This window comes from Panthera leo, chromosome C1 (assembly GCF_018350215.1).
Source record: "Panthera leo isolate Ple1 chromosome C1, P.leo_Ple1_pat1.1, whole genome shotgun sequence".
NCBI lineage: Eukaryota > Metazoa > Chordata > Mammalia > Carnivora > Felidae > Panthera > Panthera leo.
The window spans coordinates 91515763-91533978 of record NC_056686.1 but is presented as its reverse complement, the minus strand read 5'-3'; the positions used below and the strand labels follow the sequence as shown (position 1 = coordinate 91533978).

At 38.5% G+C, this 18216-nt stretch overlaps 1 protein-coding gene and 1 non-coding gene across 6 annotated transcripts in view; both read left to right on the top strand.

Moving 5' to 3' along the window:
- The window catches only part of VAV3 (vav guanine nucleotide exchange factor 3), a 468861-nt gene that overhangs the window by 171212 nt on the left and 279433 nt on the right, over positions 1 to 18216 (top strand). The window contains exons 1-2 of one of the 5 annotated variants that reach the window (XM_042953187.1): positions 16808 to 17216; positions 17713 to 18000. The exons of 3 other annotated variants lie outside the window; for them this stretch is intronic. In XM_042953187.1, the coding sequence (XP_042809121.1) occupies positions 17965 to 18000 (36 nt within the window). In that variant the 5' untranslated portion in view covers positions 16808 to 17216; positions 17713 to 17964. Of the gene's footprint in view, positions 1 to 16807; positions 17217 to 17712; positions 18001 to 18216 lie in introns of those variants that run through there. One more of the 5 variants, XM_042953188.1, reaches the window with a different exon arrangement.
- Positions 5904 to 5988, top strand: TRNAR-UCG. The gene has a single exon. It is a non-coding gene; the product is annotated as a tRNA-Arg (tRNA).

The window sequence follows — 18216 nt, the reverse complement described above, 5'->3', positions numbered from 1 at the left end:
TGCTGAAAATGTATGTATACAGAAGAAATAGAAACTTTACAGAAAAGGAACTGTTTGAAAGATCTAAGGAGATTGCTGAAGAGATCAGATTTCAACCAGTAGAGATACAGATCAAAGTAAGTCTCTTTTTTTTTTTTTTTTTTTTTTTTTTTTTTTTTGCTTACCTATTCTGGGAAAAGCCAAAGAAGCCAAATAAGACTTCTGATCTGCATTCAAAACCCAACTTCACCTGTTACTTTAGTTTGGGTTTGGACAAGTTAAGTCACCTGTGTACATATGTAGACAATGGGAACGATACCTGTTTCATGGAAAGATCCTCACATTTAGATTAAGTAATAGCACAGAGGACCTCATTTAGCCCTGACACATCCTACTGCCTGAGAAAGTTCACTGAGCCAGCTCTGTCCTGTCCTTCAGAGCTCACACATGGCTCCTTATTTGTTAAGCCTTCCCTGAACTCTCACGTTTTAGTTAACTGTCATCTGCTGTGCTTCCGTAGCCATGAACAAATCCCTATTAAAGTAATTACCAAATTGTACTGTAATGCTTTGTTCGTGTCTCCTCTAGCAGGGTGCACAGTCCTTGAGGAGAGAACATGTCTTATTCAATACTTTGCACAGAATTTAATAAGTTCTCAAAAATGATAGGAAGTAGACAATTTGACTAGATGGCTGCTTACCTCTATTAGCTCATGTAGAGGCTCTGTATTTTTTTTAATATATATTTTTATTTATTTATTTTATTTATTTATTTTTAAATATATGAAATTTATTGTCAAATTGGTTTCCATACAACACCCAGTGCTCATCCCAAAAGGTGCCCTCCTCAATACCCATCACCCACCCTCTCCTCCCTCCCACCCCCCATCAACCCTCAGTTTGTTCTGAGTTTTTAACAGTCTCTTATGCTTTGGTTCTCTCCCACTCTAACCTCTTTTTTTTTTTTTTTTTCTTCCCCTCCCCCATGGGTTTCTGTTAAGTTTCTCAGGATCCACATAAGAGTGAAACCATATGGTATCTGTCTTTCTCTGTATGGCTTATTTCACTTAGCATCACACTCTCCAGTTCCATCCACGTTGCTACAAAAGGCCATATTTCATTCTTTCTCATTGCCACGTAGTATTCCATTGTGTATATAAACCACAATTTCTTTATCCATTCATCAGTTGATGGACATTTAGGCTCTTTCCGTAATTTGGCTATTGTTGAGAGTGCTGCTATAAACTTAATATATATTTTTTTTAACATTTATTCGTTTTTGAGAGACAGAGAGCATGAGCAGGGGAGGGGCAGAGAGAGAGGGAGACATAGAAGCAGGCTCCAGGCTCTGCGCTGTCAGCACAGAGCCAGATGTGGGGCTCAAACTCACAGACCGCGAGATCATGACCTGTGCTGAAGTTGGAAGCTTAACCTGAGCCATCTAGGTGCCCCTAGAGTCTCTGTATTAATATGTCTAGGTGACTGTGCCCTAGACACCCTACTCTATGCTTCTCAGTGCTTCATGAAAGAAAGAGATGCTTGTATCACTCAGTTGTAGAAAATAATAATTACACTGAAAAAGGTTCTTGAGGAAACTTTTCCAACCCACCCTTCTAGGTGGAATAACCATTCAATTGTGCCTTCAGAGAACCATGTACACACTTTGCTCATCCTCCAGCATTTACTTGAACTGCCTTATTGAACTCCTATTTGTTTGTGTTTGCTTTCCTGATGGATAATAAACTCCTTGAAGGTTGGCGTTGTGTCTAGTTCATCTTTGATTTTCAGTACTCAGAGGGTATTGTGGATGGCCTAAGTGTTTCTTTTCTCAGACTGAAATGTTGATTTGTTAATTTTGTTAGGACGAAGAATCTTCCCATTGCTTAGAAGACTTAAAAATTGATCTACATTGTACATAATAGTTTAAAAGATGTTTTATGTGAGTTCCCTCCTTATGGGACACATCCAAACATAACACTTGGTTATTTATATTCATGTATAGTATATAATCTATTGCATGCACATTTTATTACATTTTATGGAAGATGTATTTCCTGGAGATGTATTTTAAATACCAACAGAACTCTCAGTACTGTGAAGTATATGAGTTGTTAAATGCAATAAAGCATAATAATCCAGGAATCTGCTGTTTCCTGTTGCCCTGCAGGGACCCTAGAGGTTGAAAGCTTTTTATTGGAAAAGTGATCTTTATGTTATTAAGGTAAACTGAAGTATTAAGTAACACTGCACTGATAGAGACTTTTGTCCACCAGGCTTGCTTTACTCAGAAGGCAAGTGCTTTTTTTCAAAGTTAAAACAGATTTATTTTTCATATTTATAGATGAAGGACGTAACGATTTAGTAATTTCTACTTAAGAGGAAAGAAATAAGATGAAATGTCACTATCCAAAAGTAGCCATTACTGAATTTGTTATGTATAGTTCTACAAATGTATACACATATATATGTGTATGTTATACATATGCATGTTTACATGCTCACACCCATCCATCCATAGTTTAGAAAATGAGGTTGTACAACAGGTACTGAGTTTCTGTCTGCTTTCTTTTTAAACTTAACAATGTCAGTGATTCTGTCATTTTTTTTTTTTTCAAACTATGAGACATTCTTTACTCAGAAGAATCCTAAAGCCTTTCTCTAAAATCATAGGGGAATAAAACATTCTACCTAAGTAAGGGGTTCCTTACTTTTTGAACTTTCCAAAAATTTTTAATGAAAAAAATGTCAAAAATGTGGCAAACAAAAAGTGGTTCTAAGATTTTGGGTTTTATTCACCTGTGTGGGGAAAAGAGCGCAGGACCGTTTTAGCAAGTTACGGCAGTAATAACATCATATAAGATATCTCAGTGTCTACTCTCCCCTTCATTTCATAAAGGAGAAGACCGATTCCAACACCATACATGTGGGAAGGATAGAACTTTAGAATTCCAGACAGTCATCAAGACTACACAGGGGCTCCGATCAGCTCTGAGGAACCACTGCGGTTGTACTTAGCTACTGTGCGCTATGCAGGACGCACATGCATGATGTGGTATAGGGGGCCAAATGATGGGACTTGGTCCAGGAGGAAAAAAGCCTCTGGACTTAGTGGGACTGAGGGGTCCCTGTTGCCTTCGGTGAGCCTCTCTCTTCCTCCCCTTCCTCTCTTTCCTCTTGTACTGGCTTTCTCAGCTTTCCATCTGCTCCTGTCCATCCATGTTGCTGCTTCTCCTTCTGTTGCTTTTCATATTTGCCTCTCCTGTCTTCCCTCCCTCCCCTTTTTCTGCTTTTTCTTATTCTCAAAGTTTTCCCTGCAGAGAAAAGCTGATCTTTTAAGACAATTCTGCCTACCTATGTAGTCAAGTAATGACTACAGTTTACCTATGTAGTGAAGTAATCAAAGGCATTTATTAAGCTGTTTGTTGAACACACTTATCACCATGTCTCTTTAGGCAACAGTGATGCAAAGAAAGCTGGAGTCTCCACCCTGAGGAGTTCCCCATACAGTGGTGGTTGCTTTGGGTCTCTAGCACGTTTGGACAGCTCTCCTTCCTCCTCCCTGTTACTTAGGTCAAATATTGTTCCCTGTGTACTAATTGAATTCTTACAGTAGATTACAGATCTCTTTGGGTCAGTGTGTTTTTTTTCTCCCCTCTGACATCTGTTGACTGTGGAGCAGTGTCTTGTACAGAGTAAACTTCTTTTCCTGTCTATTTCTGGGAATGGGCTCTTTGAGGACCTGATCGATGTTTGGAGTCCAACACTTCAAACCCACAAATGGCCTAAATTATGGACCAAGTTGTAAATGCATCCAGTTTCGTCTCTAATACATAAAAAACAGTGGAGTATAGGTCTGGAAAGGTGTTCTAAACAGAATCTGACATTCCTATAGACATTAGAGATTGTATCCCTGGCTAATAATTGAATGCCAGTCTTTTTAAAAATAGGAGGATTACAAGCACCATGTAGAAAATACCTTCTTCCACACCCCTCTTTCCTTCATTCTAGTATCTTAGGCTTGGATTATGGTTAGGTTTCTTGTGGTAGATTTTGTGTTGAGGAATCAAAGGATTTTATACTAAATAGAGATTATAGGGTAGCTAATTGTGAGTAATCAGCTTAAAGTTTTAAATAATTTTTTTTTCATTGACTAAGGTTGAACAATAAAAGTAGTATACTAAATAGCCTATATCTGACATTTTAGATATCAAATTGGTAATATTGGCTGCTATGCAATTTGATGAATGAGGAAAATAGTGATCCCAATGATGTTGGAAGATGGATAGTTATAGATTGGGGATGGTATTGGGGGCAACCTGGCTTGTCTTTTTCGAAAGGGTCAGTTCTTAAGGACTTGCTCAAGTAAATTCTGAGTCTAAGTGGAGAGCTTTATCAATTGATTTCTTTTTAATACTTGATTTATGTCCAGAGTGTTCTACCAAATGTAGGTTGCCTACTAATATTTTACAGAAATGGCGCTGTGGTTCTGCAGCTCTCTGGCTTCGCCAGATTGAACACTATGTGTCTGCATTGTTTTGGTGGAATCAGTTTTGCATATCTATGGCCATTGTGTGTGGGGGGAGTATGTTGCACCCCCTCTGGTAGGGAGAGTCACTTTATACGTGGAGTCCTAGGTAAAAGTGGATCCCCATTGGGGCAGGTGCTTAACATTTTTTGTCTCACCTCACTAAATACCCATCTATTCAACAGCAGTTTCCTGGTGTTACTGCTAATTGCTTCATTGATAAATTGTTATGAGCTTGACATGCACAGTAACAATAAAGCATTTTTGTATTTGTGTGATTCATGTTGACTAGATTTAAATTGTAACAGTTATGCAAAAGTGTGCAAAATCCACATGTAACTGATTTTTGAGGAAGGAGAACACATGATCAGGGTAAGATTACTAATCAAATATAAATAATTATAAAAGATTATTTTTATTATAAATCTTTCAAAAGTGCTCAGAAATCAGTGAAGGAGCTAGTCACTTAAAATTTCCTTCTCTGTGTCATAGAATGTCAAAAAGCATGATGTGGTAGGTAGAGTAGTAACTATGAAGCATAGGCTTCAGTTTGAATCCCTCTTCCTCCACTTATTGGCTATATGACCTCTGGCAAGAGTTGAACCTTTCTTTGCCTCTGTTTCTTCCTCTCTAATGTGGGATAGCTTCCTCAGGGACCTCTGTGAGTGAGTGTGTGTGTGTGTGTGTGTGTGTATGCATACTCTTGTGCTTAGAATAGTGCCTAACACACAGGCCTGTATAAATGTTAGTTCTACTAAATACTGTTATTCAAATTCTTGTGTTATTTTTACACAGACAAGTGATGTGAAGGAACACTTTTATAAGTACAATATAAATAGAATCTAGATGTCCACGATGGTTTCCTTCACCTTTGAGGAAATCAGGTTGACTTTAGCTCCCTTCTTTTGTCCTATAGGTAAGAGCCCAATGCTTCTGTACGAAGTCTCTGAAGCCTTGAAGCTTATATTCTTACAGTCATGGTGGCCCCTGGTTCCAGCTCCTGCTTCCCTAATTCTTTTGTTCTCCACATCTCAAACTGCCAGAAGCAATCAGTCCCTTCCTCTTGGTTTCTCCTTGCTCTCCCAGCCCCTCACAGTAGGTACTTGGGTTGGTGGTAGCAGACTTTATGGGAAGTTTGGGCCACAGAAGGTACAGGGGCTTGAATCATTGGTAAATAATTGGCAACACCTTTTATATTAAGCATAATATCTAATGAGCTAGAAGGCAGAGTTGACACATGATAAAGGAATTCTGAGCATGTGGTGGGCTGGGCAGTTTCAGGCAACCAGAACACCAGAGGTAGCAGTTTATTCCCTTTGCCAATGGGCATACTCAGTGGAGAAAATGTTTGATAATTGCATTAAGTTGTGAGCAAATTGAAACTTAAGATGTCTTGGGGTGCCTGGGTGGCTCAGTCGGTTGAGCGTCTGACTTCGGCTCAGGTCATGATCTCACGGTCCGTGGGTTCGAGCCCCGCGTCGGGCTCTGTGCTGACAGCTCAGAGCCTGGAGCCTGCTTCAGATTCTGTGTCTCCCTCTCTCTCTGACCCTCCCCTGTTCATGCTCTGTCTCTCTCTGTCTCAAAAATAAACATTAAAAAAAAAAAAAAGAAACTTAAGATGTCTTTCAGCCATTGTTTTATCGCTTACAGGTAAAACACTGTAGTATTTGACATCTACCATTAAAAATATATGAATTACTACAAAAGCATTTATTGTCTTTAATTTTTAATTATGTAGGGTAATAAAACCAGATCCCTTCCCCCACCCAATCTCTTTCTCTCTTGGTCCCCCCCAACTCCATTTTTTGTGGGTTACCTGGCAAGATTTAGGAATAATTTAATTTTTCTGGACACTTAATTTATCATAATGACATTTCTTGTGTAATGAGATTTTGTATCACTTATTAATGAGATCTTGGCTGATTTTAATTGGGGTGTTTCAGAACTTCTACTGAAATTGCAGTTAGGAAAAAAAAATCTAAGACCTGTCTCTTAATAAATTGGTGCCTTCCATTTTTTCTCCTACATTTTCTTGAGTACTAAGAGTTGCATTTTTTGCCTAGTTTTTCAAATTCACTCTGTGTAGTGAGAGCTACTGTGATTTTTTTTTTTCCCCTCAAAGTTGTCTTTGTGTGGAAGTTTAAAGGAATAAGATTTAATGTGCCATTACTTGAAATACGGGCTTTAGTGAAGATTCTAGCCTGAAATGCTAAGGAACGTCCATTTAAGATTAATTATGGAAAAAGATTTGACTGTTTATAAGAATGCTTTTGAAGGAGGGGCATTGGCAGTCATTAGATTGTTGCGGCCCAAATCGGCATTCTGTGTGCGCCTTGGGTGACTCTACTTACTTACCTTCACTTATTGGCAGACTTTATTTGCTTGTGATGTGCTGTTCTTGCATGGAGATGGCTTTGACCTTCATCTCACGCCGAAGTTGTGTTATATTGTGATCCTGTGGGAACACTAATGAATGTAGCAGCCTACTTAGAAAAAAGTTGGATACAATGAGTAAGAACAATGCCATATTTGGTGCTTAATCTTTTTTATTTTGAGAGAAAGCATGCATGTGCATCTGCAAGGGAGGGGCAGAGAGGGGGAGAGAGAGAATCCCAAGCAGGTTCCATGCTGTCAGCACAGAGCGCCACTTGGTGAGGCCTTGCTTCATCTCACCAACTGTGAGATCATGACTTGAGCAGAAATTAAGAATAGGAGGCTTAACTGACTGAGCCACCCAGGTGCCCCCTGGGGCTTGATCTTTTAAAAATAGGTTCCAGGTAACCTTGCTCAAAAGAACACGTGGATTCTACAAAAGTAGATTTCATTTAAGCAAGCTCTTTTTTACCCTGTGATTTTTATTATAAAGAGGGAGATGAATAGTCTCAGGAATATGATTTCCTAGACCTATAGAAATCAAATGTTAAAAAGTAGCAAATATTTAACATTTAGTCTAGCAAAGTATTACCTGAAAATCATGTGAAATATTCTTATAGAATCTTGATGACAAAATAAGTCCCAGGATGAAATTATGGTGCCAAAATGAAAATGTTTAGTGATAGATAAATCACATGTCTGCAGAGTCAGTTATGCTGAGTATTTTCTTTGTAGAAACTTCTGAGCTTTGGCAACTTTGACCAAGGTTTTTACTATAAATGCGTTTTTTATTGTTGCACTTCCTGGTTTTGGTTGAAATATTTTAGTTGTTTCCATATAGAATCATCTAGAAGATCTTTTATATTAGCCAAGGTCTAGAGGCCAGATAGTACTTAGCCTAATCCTAGACCCCATATAGGCTGGTATCTGGGAAAGTGATCAATAAACCTAAGACTGAAATACTAATGCTGACATTTAAAATGGGTATAGGACAAAAAAGAGATGGAAATTATGTTACGTGATGGAAGTGTTGGGTGATGTCATTATGGTGATTGCTTGGCAATGTGTTCATGTATCAAATCAATATATTATACATCTTAAACTTATACAATGCTATGTGTTAAAATATCTGAGTGAAGCTGGCAAGAAGAATAAAACAGGTGTAGCAATGGGGAAACATCTAGGATAAGAAAAGGTTATCTTCTCCAGACTTGAGTATAGAATATAATATGAGGAAACCTAATAATTGCAATTCAGGAGAAAACATTTACTCACAAAATAATTTCATAGAATTTCTGTAATTTTTTGTTTATTTTTAAATTTTTGACAAAGAGAGAGCGTGAGTGGGGGAGGGGCAGAGAGAGAGGGAGACACAGAAGCTGAAACAGGCTCCAGGCTCTGAGCTGTCAGCACAGAGCCTGACACGGGACTTAAACTCACAAACCAAACTGAAAGATCATGACCTGAGCCGAAGTTGGATGCCGAACTGGGCATCCCAATTTTTTTTTTTTTTTTTTTTTTTTTTTTTTAATGAAAGGAACACTACCAATAATTGCAGAAGGTAAAGGGCTTACAGAGCATCTATATTAAATCAGGACAGTGGTCTTCCTATGGAAAGGCTAAGTAACGAGAACTACATTTGCAAATTAGTTAAAATCATATAGCACAGCATTTAATCGGTATTAGATAAACAAAATTAAAGACCCTGATGAATGTACACCTGGGTGGCTCAGTCTGTTAAGCATCTGGATCAGGTCATGTTCTCATGGTTTGTGAGATTGAGAGCCCTATGTTCAAGGCTCTAGGCTGACAGTGCAGAGCCTGCTTAGGATTCTCCCTCTCTGCCCCTCCCTTGGCCATGTGCTCTCGCTCTCGCTCTCGCTCTCGCTCTCGCTCTCGCTCTCGCTCTCGCTCTCGCTCTCGCTCTCGCTCTCGCTCAAATAAATAAACTTAAAACCCTCACAAAAACCTCCACACCTGCCTTACAGACTAGAGTGGCAATAGATAAATATTGCTGAAGAACTAGCCTGTAATTGTATGTGTAGCAACAAGATAATGGTTTAAGAAATCTTGTGTTGAACTAAGAGGGTCTTCAATTTTTGGTGGAGATATGGCTTAGATGGGTGCAGATTTGGAGACTTCAGGTCTAAAGACATTAGATTTAGGGATTGCCTTTGTATTTTTCTTTGACTATCAAAATACCAATGACACTTTTCACAGAACTAGAACAAGTAATACTAAGATTTGTGTGGAACCATAAAGACCCCTAATAGTTAAAGCAATCCTGAGAAAGAAAAACAAAGCTTGGAAGTATTAGAATTTCAGATTTCAAGATATTCTACAAAGCCGTAATAATCAAACATTATGCTACTGGCACAAGAATAGGCACATAGATCAATGAAACAGAATAAAAAACCCAGAAATGAACCCATGCTTATATGGTCAATTTATGACAAAGAAGGATATACAATGGGGAAAAGACCTTCTCTTCAACAATGGTGCTGGAGAAACTTGGCTACTTTTACACCATATACAAAAATAAACTCAAAATGGGTTAAAGACCTAAATGAGACCTGAAATCATAAAAATCCTAGAAGAGAACATAGGTGGTAAGTTTGACATTGGCTGTAGCTGCATTTTTCTAGATACATCTCTTAAGGCAAGAGAAACAAAAACTATTGGGATTACATCCAAATAAAAAGCATATGTCCAGCTGAGGAAACCATCAACCTACTGAATGGGAGAGAATATTCACACATGACATATCCAATAAGAGCTTAATATCCAAAATATATAAAGAACTTATACAACCCAATACCAAAAAACCCACAAACAGTCCAATTAAAAAATGGGTACAGGACCCGAATAGACATTTTTTCAAAGAAAACCTACAGATGGCCAACAGACACATGGAAAGACACTCAACATCACTAATCATCAGGGAAATGAAAATCAAAACCACAATGAGAGATCTCCTTATACCAGTAAGAATGGCTAGTATCAAACATACAAGAAACAATAGGTGTTGGCGAGGATGTGGAGAAAAAGGAATCCTTGTGCACTGTTGGTGGGAATGCAAATTAGTACAGCCACTGTGGAACACAGTATGGAGGTTTCTCAAAACATTAAACATAGAAATACAATATGATCCAGTAATTCCACTACTTGTTATTTATTCAGATAAAAGGAAAACACTAATTTGGAAAGATACATGGACCCCTATGTTTATTTCAACATTCTTCACAAGATATGGAAGCCATATCTTACGATAGCCAAGATACGGAAGCAAACTAAGTATCCTTTGATAGATGAGTGGATAAAGAAAATTCATACACACACAGTGGAATATCACTCAGCCATAAAAAAAAAAATGAAATCCTGTCGTTTGCAACAACATGGATGGATCTACAGGGTTTAACATTAAGTGAAATAAGGCTGAGAAAGACAAATAATATAGGATTTCACTAATGTGGAATCTACAACAAAACAAAAAGCAGAATCACTTGAAAATACAGAGAATTAACTGATTGTTGGCAGAGGGGAGTGAGGGGGATGGACAAAATGGGTGAAGGAGTGGGAGACAGACTTCCAGTTATGAAATGAATAAAATACAGGATTAAAAAGTAGAGCATAGGGAATGCATTCAATGATATTGTAATAATGCTGTATGGTGACAGATGGTAGTTAACACTTGTGGTGAAAATAGCATAACAAATAGAGAAGTTGAATCAGGGTGTCATACACCTGAAACAAATGTAACCCTGAATGTCAACTACATTTAAATTAAAAAAATTAAAGGATAAAACATTTAATTCATTGGAATTAAATTCACTGGGAGATATGACTCAAAGGGAAGACTCAAGGTATCCGCCTGTGGGAGTTGAGAGAACTTGGGTTAATACATCCATTTTTTTCTTTTTACATTTTTCTATTGTCACTAAAAACACTTAATGTGAGATTGAGTTCAAGACAGGTATGGTGACAATGTGGTAAGAGGTATTAGTGATTGGTTAGCATGTTTTCTTTTTTTTTTTTTCTATTAAAATTTTTTAAATTTTTAACTTTTTATTTTTTTAAATTTACATCCAAATTAATTAGCATACAGTGCAACGATGATTTCAGGAGTAGATTCCTTAGTGCCCCTTACCCATTTAGCCCATCCCCCCTCCCACAACCCCTCCCATAACCCTCAGTTTGTTCTCCATATTTATGAGTCTTTTCTGTTTTGTCCCCCTCCCTGTTTTAATATTATTTTTGTTTCCCTTCCCTTATGTTCATCTGTTTTGTCTCTTAAAGTCCTCATATGAGTGAAGTCATATGATTTTTGTCTTTCTCTGACTAATTTCACTTAGCATAATACCCTCCAGTTCCATCCACATAGTTGCAAATGGCAAGATTTCATTCTTTTTGATTGCTGAGTTATACTCCAGTGTGTGTGTGCGCGTGTGTGTATCACATTTTCTTTATCCATTCATCAATCGATGGACATTTGGGCTCTTTCCATACTTTGGCTATTGCTGATAGTGCTGCTATAAACATGGGGGTGCATGTGTCGCTTTGAAACAGCACACCTGTATCCCTTGGATAAATACCTAGTAGTGCAATTGCTGGGTCATAGGGTAGTTTTATTTTTAGTTTTTTGAGGAACCTCCATACTGTTTTCCAGAGTGGCTGCACCAGCTTGCATTCCCAAGTATGTTTTCTAAACAGAGTACAAATCTCCTGGGTATAAAGATGGCAGAGTTTATTGGAAGGCTAAGAAAAGGGTGGGGAAAAAGACCAAGGAGCATTTTCTGTACTCAATTAGGATATATTTCTACTTGGTTGAGTGTTTTCCAGAAGGAAATATTATATGGAAGTAGTGGTATTAACAAAAAGTTGTGTGCATGTGTATGTATATACACATACGGATAATATATATGATAAATATATAGCTCAGATACAAATCTGAGCTTTATTTCAGATCTTGTTAATACAGTGTTTTTAGTGCACATCTAGTCTACTCTTATTTAACTTGGAAAAAACTACAACTTCTTTTAACAAAGTAAATTGCAATATAGTGGGCAGAGCTAAAACCTGGATCATAAATCATAAGGAACTCAGGTAGTAAAATCAAAAGTAATAAGCATACTTTGCATAAAATTGGGGTGATACTGAATTGGAAGGAGTGTGGGTGCAAATAGAATAACAATTAGGTTAGAAGTGTGGGTAGAAATAGAATGTAATTTGTTATAATAAACAATGATCTATAGGAGAATAATACTGTTCCAAATTTGTCCAGTCATTTCAAGTTTGTTCAAAATTACTCAGTGTGTAGAAGAAGCCTACTGGAAGGCACTAAGAGATAAAGTGAGGGATGTTCTCTTTTGTAGGTAAGGGAAGAAAGAGAGGAAGGTAGGTTGCATGGTCTAGAGCTAAATATTCTGAACTGAGTGGAAATTAAATCACTTTTCTGATATTTCTAGAGATGTTTTTCTCCAGAGTGTATCTTTTTTTAAAAAAAATGTTTTTTATTTATTTTTGAGAGAGAGAGAGAGAGAGAGAGAGAGCATGAGTGGGGGGAGGGGCAGAGAGAGAGAGGAAGATAGAGAATCCGAAGCCGGTTCCAGGCTCTGAGCTGTCAGCACAGAGCCCGATACACGGCTCGAACCCACAAGCCATGAGATCATGACCTGAGCTGGTTGCACGCTTAACCAACTGAGCCACCCAAGTGCCCTGCATCTATTTTTTTTTTTTTTTAACGCATCTTTTTCCTGAAGTTAATATTACTCGGGGAAATGGGTTACACTTCATTTTAGTTGGTTTCCTTGAGGCAGACCCTGAGGTCTGCTTAAGCCTGCAGTTACCTGAAGTCTGGTCCTACTGCTGCTTTAGAGCCCATCATCACCTCACCCCATTAACCCCATGCTCAAGAATGCAGCATAACTTGGCAGAGAAGAGTGCTGGCAGGGGGATGTTTTGGCTGTACCACTTGTTAGCTACCTTGACCTTGGATTATTTACCGTATCTCCATTCCTTACGGATAGTGTAGAATAATACTGTCTTCCTCACAGAGTTATTACATGTATTTACTGAGATACTCTATGGAAAGTGCTTAGTGCCTTATGTGGGACATACACATTTATCACTTGCTATTGTTTGTAGAACCAGGCATTATTAGGAGGCATTGCCTTGATTTCTCAGAGAAATGAAGTCTGAGTTCCTTTTGAGATCTGGCCCCTGCCTACTTTTCCAGCCTCATTCATCCTTTAGGCTCTCTTTACTGCACTGGCTGTGAAGGCCATGTGAACGACTGCATTTTCTCCAAAAGGCTAGGTCTTTCCTTCTCACTATACCATTTATCATGACCTTTTGCTCCTTCTTGGATACTCAGTCCAGCCACTTACTTGGAGGAGTGAATCTCAACCTACCTCTTATTTTTTTTTCAATATATGAAGTTTATTGTCAAATTGGTTTCCATACAACACCCAGTGCTCATCCCAAAAGGTTCCCTCCTCAATACCCATCACCCACCCTCCTCTCCCTCCCACCCCCCATCAACCCTCAGTTTGTTCTTAGTTTTTTAAGAGTCTCTTATGCTTTGGCTCTCTTCCACTCTAACCTCTTTTTTCCTTCCCCTCCCCCATGGGTTTCTGTTAAGTTTCTCAGGATCCACATAAGAGTGAAACCATATGGTATCTGTCTTTCTCTGTATGGCTTATTTCACTTAGCATCACACTCTCCAGTTCCATCCATGTTGCTACAAAGGGCCATATTTCATTCTTTCTCATTGCCACGTAGTACTCCATTGTGTATATAAACCAAAATTTCTTTATCCATTCATCAGTTGATGGACATTTAGGCTCTTTCCATAATTTGGCTATTGTTGAGAGTGCTGCTATAAACATTGGGGTACAAGTGCCCCTATGCATCAGTACTCCTGTATCCCTTGGGTAAATTCCTAGCAGTGCTATTGCTGGGTCATAGGGCAGGTCTATTTTTAATTTTTTGAGGAACCTCCACACTGTTTTCCAGAGTGGCTGCACCAATTTGCATTTCCCGTTTCTCCACATCCTCTCCAGCATCTATAGTCTCCTGATTTGTTCATTTTGGCCACTCTGACTGGCGTGAGGTGATATCTGAGTGTGTCAACCTACCTGTTTGATTAGATGGGAGTTCTTTCTTTGTGCTCCTACTAAACCTGGTGCTTGCCTCTCCACTTACTACACTGGGATCAAAATGCTCTCTCTGCTCCTTTGTATCCCCCCTTTATGAGACTCTCATCTCCTGGAGGGGAGGATCTCATCCCCCAGCTTACCGGCTTGGGCAGTATCTGCCAGAATATCATAGTTGTGGAAGTCATGGACTTTGGAGCTCGCAGCCTGGGTTTGAAACCTTACTCTACCATTTACCAGCCATGTGACTTAGGGTCACTTATTTTACCTCTCTGTGCCTCAGTTGCCTTAGTAGATGGGAATTATAGTAATACCTACCCCATAGCATCAAGGGCAGATAAAATGAGAAAGAAGAGATTGAGTAAAGAAACGCTTTACTTTGTCTTCCATTCTTTACTTCCTTTCTGGATCTCCTGCTACTCAAGTCCTGCTCTGGCTGTACCATAGAGTGAGGTAGAAGGGAAGCATTCTGGCCACAGGGGGCTAAGCAGCAAAGGATGGAAGGGTGGGGACTCTTCAGGGGCATGTGAGGAGCTCTGTGGCTGCTTTCTCAGGTGGCTCTTTGTGGGGGGAGGGAAGTGCATGAGGCGGGGTTACTTTCTGTCAGACCTCCTTGTTTTCATTTGCATACAGCTCTTTTTCTTTTAGGTCAGACTTGAACACTAAGTTTCATTCTCATTATCCGGATTAACGGATTTGTAAGGCTTTTCTCTAAAAACAACACAGATTTGTGTCACTACAGGCTTTTTCCTCATTTTGAATGTTGTCTCTAATGGAGAATTAGCACAGCTCCCCTCCTTGTGGGGTAACACAGTCACAGGATTCTAATTCCTGCAGGAAGTGGCTTTTCTGGCTGTGTGCTATTCCAAGGATTTTCTGCCTTGGAAGGATGGTTCATTTCTCACCTAGATCAGGGCACATAAGACTGATTTTCAGCTCAATGATGGATTGCCTGAGCAGCTGCTACCACATTGTTGCCCTTCTGCCTATTACCACTACTTGCATTCTGCTGTGATTACTATCACTGCTGCTTTTGCTGAACTGTTAGTGCAACTGCTTACATTCTACTATGATTATTAACTGTCACTCCTACCATTACTAAACTGTTATTATTCCCACCAATTTCAAAATCCTGACTTTTAGCTGCTGCATTCTGCTATCTTACTGGTCTTTGCAAAAATAAATGCTTTTTTTCCTATACCTGTAATAGGGAACTTTGCAAGCAAGTTTTCTCTAGAATATAGACTGTACCATTTTTAGTGTGATTTGGGCTAGCTATGTTCCAGATCACAATATGTTGGGTGTTACCTTTTCTCCTTAAAGGCAATGGCGTGCGTTGCCTTTATTAGCAAGTTAATGAATTTAGTAAAATAGATGTTTCAGGCCAATTTTGACCTCTGCATTTCCCAGGCATTCAGTTTTTTTAGTGCAAAGACCAGAAACACATAAGGGGAATTGAATGCTGTTGGCTAACCTTTTTTGTGTCCAAGGGCTAATGCTGAGGTTGACAGATAACCTTTGTAACTGCGGGTCTAAGTTCCTGCCAAAGGAGAGGGGTACAATGCTCTCTGTTATGAGGTGAAGGGCTGTTGAAAACAGCAGAGGGCTTGTGTGTGTCTATTACGATGACATCTGGCTAGAAATCATGAAAATCTGGTAGCAGGCTACTATTGAATATATACCAGAGGCTGGCAACCCAGAGTAGAGATGATGTTTAAGAATGTAACTGCTTAATAATTTAAAATCTTTATTTTACTCCTAATTATTAACATTGCCAAATTCTAAAAAAGTTCTTGGGGTAATTCCCTAAAAAAAATACCTATTTATACACTAATAGTAAGAGGATATAACGACAATTTAATGTAAAGTTTCACCATGAGTTCTTTGGCTACCAAGGGATGGTTGCTATTTTTTTTTAAACCTAACCTGCCTCATCAATCATTTATTATTTATTAAAAACACTTGTCTGTTATAAAAGCTGTATGGATACATAGATGAAATAAATGTAATCTGTACTTTCAAATTACCTGTGGCAGTAGTTGGGAGAACAGATCTATTATAGCTGAGATGGTTATTATCAGAGGTGTGAGCCACAGTGCTACAGAACAGGTAAGGATGCATGTGTTCTTAGAGGTTGGCCCTACATTTTGGAGCTTGATTACTTCCATAAAGTTACATATAACCCATAAAAGTTTTAATCATTGAAGAAAATGGAAAAAAAAACTTGTAAAGGTTATTAAATGGCTATATTTTTGATTAATTAAATTTTTTTTAAATCTTTTGAAAATGCCATGTGACCTGGAGAGCAATTAACAAGGAAATATTGGCTTGTGGTTTACTGAAAATAGGGGAGTTTTTATTCAGTGATTTGGGCACAAGATGGGAGCTATGAAAACAACTCCCCTCCCTTTCTGGACTTCTTCCCTGCGTGTTCTTTAGGGTCTTCATTTATTTATAATAATAGGATCGATAAGAAAATTATTTGAAGGTACTCTGCAGTCCTGAACTGATGCTAAGTGCAGCATAATTATTTTATAATTATTCAGAAGGCATATACAGATGTGATTTCTTTATAGAGCAGTGGTGATGATGCCCCTTCTGGTGGGATCCACTGACTCAGAAGAAAAAAGGACAAAGTCCCCATAACATTTTTTTTCATTTTTTTCCTTTTCTTTTGTTCTTTTCTTTCCAAAATATGTAGATTTTAGCTCTAATTTCTAATTTTAAAAGACCGATCTAGAGGGAGAGAGAAGATATGGTTAAAGGGACAGAAATGCAAAAAATTCCAATAAGAGAGAAACTTGATTTATTACTACTTCCCTTCCATGCCCTCCTGCCTACTAGTTCTGCAAAGGATGATTGATGCTTTGGAAAGGGATGGAGTTAGTATGACAGGGGTACTAGGTGGATGTTGATAAAGTCTAAGATGAGTAGTGAGCTGAAATAAGTAGATAAAACTCTTCTTGTACATTGATGTTTGTAAACAGGCTTCATCAGAATCTCTACTGTGCCTTTCAGAACTGTCTATCAGCTCATTAATGGCCACCCAGAATTCGAATTATGGCAAACTCTCAAATTCAGTCTCTCCTTCAAATGGAATAATGAGTGTCCCATCAAGAATGAGACCCTGAGAACTACTTTGTTCATCAGGCGGCTTGGCTGCTGGTGGTCCTTGTGAAAATTGCAGTAAGTCAGCAAGTGTACATGGCTGTGAAGCTATATTAGAAATCATCTTTCCTACAGATACTGTTTTTAGGTTGGGATTGAAATAGCTCATTTCACAATAAGCTGTGGAGGTTTTTCCTGTAATTAATGTAGTGTCAGTTAACATAATGAGCCCATTTTTTTGCTAACAGTTTTAGAGAAGTAGATGCTTAGTTTTTCAAATAAAAAGGGGAAATGATCCTGCTTGTTTTCATATCATTGAGAAAGTCAAAATGGCTCTTATACCCTTAGAGAAAAAGGCAACAATACACCTTATAAAAGGAGTAGAGGGAAGAGAAAGATTGTCTCAGAGCTTTATAGTGAATTTTCGCAGTCTGACCTTTAAATGTTTTCTTTTTGGAGCATCAGTATTGCTAGCGTTGAAGTGGTCATGTCTTATGAAATATTACCTAATCTAGAGAGCTCTGTATAATTTTAGGATGTCTTAGACCTTGATGGTGTTAAAATTTCTTTAAAGGTTACCTGCATCTACTGAGTGCCTTTCTACCATTTTAATTCTTCAACTTGTAAAAAACAACAACAAAAACAAGCTGTGTATCTGAAGGGGCAGAGAAGGTGATCATGGTGTTGAAGACTGGTGGCTGTGCTGTTAGAATATGTCACTTATCACCGGGTATGCCAGAGATGCTGCCTAGCTCCTCTGCCATTACTGGGTCTTTCCATATGTGAAGACAAGAGTTAATTGTCTGCATCTGTGGCTCCTTTTCACATGCCTTGTCCCCCAAGTGCTACGCTAACATTTTCGGTGAGTGTCTCCACTGAGTGTGTGCAGTGCCCAAGACAGAGCTATGGATACAATTCCTCGTTCTTCTCTTTTCTCTCCCACTCTCCCAACCCCACACATACTCAATCAATTACTGGGTATTTGCTTTCCATATTACTTCCTAGAGTTCTTTCCATTCTACCTTCTACCATCCTACTCCAGATCACCATAATCTTTTTGTTAAATTAAAATGGCAGC